This window comes from Haplochromis burtoni, unplaced genomic scaffold (assembly GCF_018398535.1).
Source record: "Haplochromis burtoni strain Fernald_Lab_line unplaced genomic scaffold, NCSU_Asbu1 Contig_119, whole genome shotgun sequence".
Taxonomy (NCBI): Eukaryota; Metazoa; Chordata; class Actinopteri; order Cichliformes; family Cichlidae; genus Haplochromis; species Haplochromis burtoni.
The window spans coordinates 45645-53113 of NW_024582480.1; the positions used below are offsets into that span (position 1 = coordinate 45645).

At 40.6% G+C, this 7469-nt stretch overlaps 1 protein-coding gene across 1 annotated transcript; it reads left to right on the plus strand.

Annotated features, from left to right (window-relative positions):
- Positions 1 to 14: 14 nt before the first annotated feature.
- Positions 15 to 1921, plus strand: LOC121815018 (tumor necrosis factor alpha-induced protein 2-like). Its single transcript, XM_042223720.1, has 6 exons — positions 15 to 174; positions 290 to 382; positions 491 to 614; positions 716 to 835; positions 950 to 1105; positions 1715 to 1921. Exons 1-6 carry the CDS (start codon positions 167 to 169, stop codon positions 1838 to 1840), a joined length of 627 nt encoding a protein of 208 aa, XP_042079654.1. The 5' UTR covers positions 15 to 166; the 3' UTR covers positions 1841 to 1921.
- The last annotated feature ends 5548 nt before the right edge of the window (positions 1922 to 7469 follow it).

The window sequence follows — 7469 nt, forward strand, 5'->3', positions numbered from 1 at the left end:
CTCCTGGTGCTTAACTGGATCTGAAAATTATGCTTTGAGCTTAAAACTGCCACTGATTTGTCAATACATTTGTCTTCAGTTTATCAACGGCATCGTGACATCAGCACATATAACTGTAAGAGACCGACACAAGGCCCAGGAAATAACATCCAACCTGACAGACTTCATGCAGAGGTAACAAGGCTTCACAAGGCTGTCTTTTAAATATTGTCATTTGAAAATACATTTTAGTTTAATGTTTGGTAATAACAAGATAATAAAAGTGAAAGCTGTTCTTAATCTTCTGCAGGTATAAAGAGTTTCATGAAGACATCATAAGGCAGAACAAACGGCACAGCAAAGCTTTCATAAAGGCAAACCTCAGCTGTGTCGAACAGTTCAGGTATGTTTCTGATCCAGTTAGATGGAAATTCAGATTTTAACTTCATCATAAAAGGCGAATACGAATACGTCACTGTGAGCTAATGTGTCCTGTGTGGTCTGTCTAAAGGGACTTCTTTGAGAAGCACGATCTGTTCCCAGAGGATGTGCAGAAAAACTGTTTGCAGGTCCTGACTGAGATGAAACAGTCTGCCCACACTTATTTATTAACTCCTGTGCACAAGATCCTCAAAGTAAGTTCTTTACAACTGCAGATATCAATAATCCTCAGGATTAAATCCTAACATGTTTTAATCAAAGATTTTAAAACAATGTGTTATTTGTTCTCACACAGCCACACTACCAGAAGGTGGGAACCAGTGACTGGCTGAAGAAGAACACGTTTGAGAAGCTGCTGAACAGCACTGAAGACGAGCTTCAAGAACTTCAGGGTTCGAGACAGTCCTCTTACCAGGTAAAAGGAGGAAACTTTGTTTTGGATTGAATGGCCATTATTGCCTTCATTGCCACTTTTTAGTAAAAGGATTATGATGTGCTCTGACTACTTATATACTTGGGCTAAATTCAGGAGCTGATTGGTCGGCTTCAGCAGGAAGTGACAGTGGAATATGTCCAGAGGCTCCTGAAAGGAGAGGTCAAACTGAAGGACAGCAATCAGCAGCAGAAGGCTTACGAGACTGTGCAAGAAAATGGAGAGAGACTGCACGAGCTGTTTGCCAGAATGGTGAGACTCACCTTCACTGCACACTTTAGCTGAGACATGAATAAAACCCAAAAGTGATCAGATTTCTGCTGAGCTGTTGGAAAAAATAAGAATAAGTATAAGAATCAGCTGCATTTCACATTTATTTGGTTTGGAAGTTTTGATTAAAAATAATTTGATTAAAAAGATTTGTAAAATTGAAAAGGCTGTTCAGAGGAGTTGGCTAAAATGTGATCCTCCAAGGCTGGACATAATACACTCAATGGAAAACCAATGGACTCATTCCTTAGGAACAAAAGTGTGACCTATAGAAAGTGATGGACCAAATGGTCTATATGTAAGTCACATTATGAGTCAAAGGCATGATTTCTATAGAAGTCTGGTAATCACTTTAGACTGCAGAAACAATGTTCAACAATGTGCTGTCCTTATTTATTATTCTGTTCCCCTCACTCCCACTTTTTTCCACTTTCTGCATATAAACCCCTGTCAAAAAAAGATACATTTATAAATCTTGGGAAGATAAATGTATAAATTTAAAAATGTGTAACTCAGAAATTAATATCTTACACACATTACAGTTTGGGGAAACTTGCAGACTAAACTGACGTCACTGATTTGTCTTCACAGGGATCCAAACAAGACTGGTTAAAGGAAATCCTGACCAAGATTGCAGAAGTGCTAAAACTCCAAGATATTCCTGCCATACAGATGCAAATCGTTTCACTGGGATCTGCTTATCCCGACCTCAGGTAACTTTTGAATTGACTCAGACATTATTTACTTTAATACAGAAACATACAGAGTATAACTCACACAAATGTAATGTGCTCTCGTTTTTTGGGACCTGTTGTGCAGGTGCGTCCGCCTCCTCTGCATGGCACCGCAGGCCACGCCCTGCCACAACATGGTATTAAGACACTAATATGCTGTTCCTAATAAAGCGCTCTGTGACCATTAAAGGATATCAATTACTACTCATGAGTAAAGAAGGTCATGTACGTCCATAGTGAATGACCATTACTGAACCAAGGACACCAGCTGTCAGCTATCCATTGGGGTCTTAAGATCCCTTCCCATGTGATTCAGTTCCCACTAACACCTTGAGCCATGTGACCTTCATATGGGTAGGACAGTGTTTCATAAAGGACTCACACCTTGGCCCCTGTGATGGTAATGAGCTACACATTGGCTCATGTGACCATTAATGACTCACATGATTAGCTCTCAGGACCACCCCATTAGGGTATAAATACCTGGGACTCTTGGTTAAGAGGTGAACCCCAAAAAAATCCATCTGCCTTCATTTCAAACACTGAAGACTAACATGATCTGGATGAGCAGCAGCTAAATGACTAAAATGAAAGTTTATTTGTGTTTAGGCACAACCCAATGTTTGACTGACTCAGGAAGACTGAAATTTGGCTGCTTTATGTACTGGATACTAGTTCTATCAATCAACTTGCATTTTACAGAAGGTAAGCCATAGTTACAATTATGATTGCTCACATTAATGGCAATTGTTTTGCATAAGAACAAATGTTTCAACAAATCGTATGAACCAGAACTGGCAGTGAGTTAAGTTCTAAGTTCCTTCCACATCCTTTCTTTAGTCCCAAACTGATTACTTTCCAAATATATAAAATTGTTTGTTTTTTGTTTTTTTCTTTATTCAAAACTTCATGCAGATGAGACGGTGAGACTCACACCAATTTGCACAGTGTATACATCTACAACTTTGATAATGAATATCCAACTTTGACCTTGCTTTCCTGCCCTCCCTAATAGGTGAAATCCTCAAGGGACCCTGGCTTGTAAACCTGAAGTCACCTAATGCTCATTCACCGAGTTATAATTTTTCTCTGTGAAGAATGAATACTTTCAGGTAGTGTGTATATAGTGTATATACATATATAATAGATAATAGATTTTTTTCAATGATAGTGGCGTTTGACATCACAGGTCTCATTTCAAAGACCAGTTCCCCGTTTAGAGGTTGAACCGCCTCGCTGCTGCATGGTGCAAACATCAAACACACGTTCAGTCTCAGATGTATTTTTATCCCGTCCACACACCACCACCACCACCACCACCACCCTCCCACCCCACGCACTCTCCTTGTCTACAATGAATAGACCCTTTAAAGGGATTTTGTCTGACCACTTCCTTTATTCTCCCCGCTGAAGGCTAATTGAGGTTGTGCAAATTAACAAGGGGAGCTGTCAGACGGCGGGAGGCAGGGGAAAGGGTGAGGGGAAGGCGGGCTGTGATTGGTGGTGGGGGGCTTGGATGGCGGCAAAAATAAGCACTTCCTCCTCGGTGGTTCCCAAAATAACCAGCGCCCCCACGGCTTGAACGCCACACTCCTGAGGACTGGGTATCCCAGCTGTGAGATGGGCTGTCAGAGTCACACACGCACACATCGCCCTCCTTCTTTGTTGCATAGAGACAGCAGTATCAAAAATAAGCAGTATTACTTCATCGCAGCTCTTTCCAACACTGTTCTCTGTATTTATCAATGAAACATATCAATTTAAATCTAATGTAGGCCTCTACAAGTGACATTTCAAATGTGGCGATCCTTACGTTATGTCCCCAGCCTGATTGGGACCTATATATGACAGACTTTGCGACTCCCCATTATTCCCACATAAGAAAGGACAAGCAGCACACACCAATTCAAGAAATGGAACCGCTAACAAAAGCTTCTAATCATTCCTCTAACAAAAAAAGAAGGGGACCAAATAATTCTCTACCCCTAACCAAGAAAACATGATGAATAGATGTTCAACCAAAATCGTCACGGTTTCTATGTCTTGAGTTTTGTGGGTTTTGTCAAGGCTTTGTGTTCTGGTTCTTTATTAGTTACGGGCTTCTGTTTGTTATGTTCTTCATGTATTTTTATGTCTATGTGTTATTTGTGCCTGGAGTTCATATGTTAGAGTCTTTGTCTCAGTGCAAGCTATCTCCTCATTTATTTTCTCTTGCATTCCTTTTATTGAATTTAACTTCCTTTGTCTCATACCCCCTAATTTGTGCCCACCTGTTTTCTCCTAGCCTCATTACCTTGTGTATATACTGTCTGCGTCTCCCCTTGCCCTTTGTCGTGTCCTCTCTTAAGTTTGTGAGTTTCCAGTTTGTTTACTCCTGCTCTACTCCGCGTATGATTTAGTTTGTTTCCTGTGAATTACTGGCAATAAAGCTGAGTTTTGAGTTTATTCCTTTTCTCCTGAGTCCTGCATCTTGGTCCTAATCCTGCTAGCCACAAAGTTTAAGCTTCACAAAAAAGCTCTTCTCGCTCCTACTAATCTGCACTAAAGTGCTCAATATTTTCAGCATATTCTCACTCTGTGCAAAAAGACTATTAAAATGTAGCTCAGAGTTAACATTGAACTCACAGGTTCAAACTCTGGGTCTGAAATGCACTAATCAAACGAAACTCAAAATAGTAACTAAAAGAACTGCTGGCTCTTTTCTGGGTGCTGACCATCCAAAGACCTCCAATAGAATACCAATCATAAATGTCTTTGTTTGCTTGTTATGTATATTAACTTTTAATATGTTTTTCTATTGCAAGTTTGGTCTTTAAAGTCTTATTTTAATTTAGAAACAAATTGTACTTCACCTGAAGGCGCCCTTTATGAAGGACTTTTCAGAACTGGAATAAGTGGTTACTGATTACAGCATCTCATAATATTAGCAACAGTGAAAAGTGAAATTTAACAACTTTTTTAACAAAGTTTTAGTTAACTCAACACACATGCACTTCACCGAATTACATTCCTGACACAGTGTCCCTTCCGTATTATTTTGCTTAGATGAAAATGGCAACTCAATTGCAGATATCATGCAGAAGGTGCACCAGAAAATGAAGGTTTTAAATTTCTATGTCTGCATAAGAGCGTATTTATCTTTGAGTTTGCAGCTATAAACGATTTTATTGTCAAATTCAGGTCAATCATACACCTGTTTTTTTTACAGGATCTCAGGTAATCATCCCTTCTAGGATTTGTGCGCACAGATTTTCAAACCTGCCTTAGGTTGGTTGGTAGGTTGATGGGAAATGAGACACTGCTGTCAGATAGAGATCTGGATGAATTAGCTGAATAAGACCTGAAACATTCACTTGAATCAAAATGGAAATGAACATGAGTTCAAATGAGAAAAGATGACAGCCGAGCCTGCCGTGGGCTGAAAGGAACAAGAAACTGCAGTGGTGTCGTAGACTGGGGGTGAGGGGGGGGGACAGAGGAAGATACATTTACTTCTTTCAGATGGGGTCAAGATGGCCTTGAGCAGAGTGCCCTGTCACAGTTTTTTTTTATAAGTTTTTCTGCCATCAAATTCAAAAAGGTAATATTTTTCTTAAAACTAGTACATTTTAGGACATGAAGGTTTTTTTCAAGACTTTTTATTAAGAATTTCTTTGTTATTTAGAGGCAACTGCTCATAATGGTCAAAGAACTTCATCATGCAGCGAAGCCTGGTGTTAAACAGAATACAAACATTGTCTGCTGTATCTGTAATCTGTGCTTCTCTTTTTAGGTCCTTAAACTTTGTGCTTCTTCCTTTTTGTGATTAATTTTGGTTCCCTTTCCAGTACAGTCTAACTGTTCAACTGAACAGCATTCAACCTACGCTTCGCACCACTACCATCAGGTGACCTGCTGCTGGTTTTTTGGAAGGCTACACAAGTGTGTCTCTGCAGCCTCTGCGTTGGTTGAAGGCTACACAAATGCAAATTCTGTTGAACCTAACCCTAACCCTACTGAGTAGGATGCCACTGGTGAGAAAGCAGACAGGTAAGTAAGCAAAAAGTAAAGTAAATCACAAAAAAAGTAGAAAATTTGAGAAGCATGAACATTGTTGCCATTATAACTTATTTAACAAGTAGCAGGAAGTGGGTGGAAGAGTCTAGCTTTAAAAACTGCAGGTAGGTGATTAGATGAGGACAACCAAGTGTGCCAGACAGGAATCTGTAGGCGATAAGCCCCTCCTCACAAACACACTGAGAGAGAAAAGGTGGAAAGTGAGAAAGAGAGCAAGCACCAAGCCAGCAGTGGAGGAAAGTGTTGATGGAGAAGTTTAGAGAAAGTCATCACTCAGCAAATGATTGGGTACCAAGAGAGGAACTGTGGTTTTGCATTAGGAAGTCAGGAGTGGCAGAGAAGTATGTGAGCGCGGTGCAGGACATGTATGTAGATAGAAAGATAGTAAGTGTGCATGAGAAGTGACAGACAGGTTTCACTACAGGTCTAAACCCCTTCTTGTTTGCAATTATAATGGACAGACAGGTGATGTTGGGCAGGAATTTCTATTTACTATTATGTTTGCAGACAGCATTGTGATCTGTAGTGAGAATAGAATAGAATAGAATAGAATAGAATAGAATAGAATAGAATAGAATAGCCCATTTTGTCATTGTACATGTACAATGAAATTGAGGGTGCTCCACGCCAACAGTGCAGTGCAAAATATATATAATAAGATAACAAACTGGGGAAATATACACAACAGGAGAAAGGCACACAATAGAAAAGACAGATATTGGACAACAAAGCACCTGGAAGTAGTGCAAAAGACTTGGTCTGAGTATAGAGTCTGTGTGTGAGTGGCCTGAGTGATCAGGGCTACTTAGACCATGGCTCAGATTGGTAAGGTGATTGGACATGGGTGGGGTATGGGGGTTCCAAATGGCCTGGGGGAAGAGGCTGTTTGTGAGTCTGGGGGTGTGGGACCTTAGTGATCTGTGGTGGGGGGTCGGACCGATTGAGTCCGGTTGGTTAGGAAGTCATTGATCCAAGAACAGGTGGCACGGGAGGATCTGAAGGGGTTCTAGGTTGGTGGAGCAGGCGAAATTAGAGATGTAGAGGTGGGCACTGGAGAGAAGATGAATGACAGTCACTAGAAGGAAGACAGAATGCAAATGTGTGAATGACGGGGAGACAGGTGTAGCAGTGAAGCTGCATGGAGCAGAGATAATGAAGATAGAGTTTAGTTAGTTAGAGTTTAGACATCTGGGATCAACCATCCAAATCCTGGGTGGAGCTGACGTGATGGTGGGTGCATCCATGTGATCTTATGATTATAAAATTATAAGACTAAACTGGTGACAGTTGTTTTTCGTCAAGCTTTTCTTTCAGTTCCTTGGATGTTGCCTCCTGCATTAGATTTGTCTGCGTCTCTCTCTTGCGCTTTGTTGTGCATGTCTTCTAACTGCTGATTTCTTTTCTGGATTTCTTGAAGCTTACACTGCAGGTCTTCATGTATTTTCTCTTGTTGTTCCTTTTGCGCCTCAGTTTCAGTGTTTTTGCACCTCAAGTTGTTGAATTCCAACAACATCCCCCTAATGAACTCTGCGTTGTTTCTCACCCTCAGATTCATC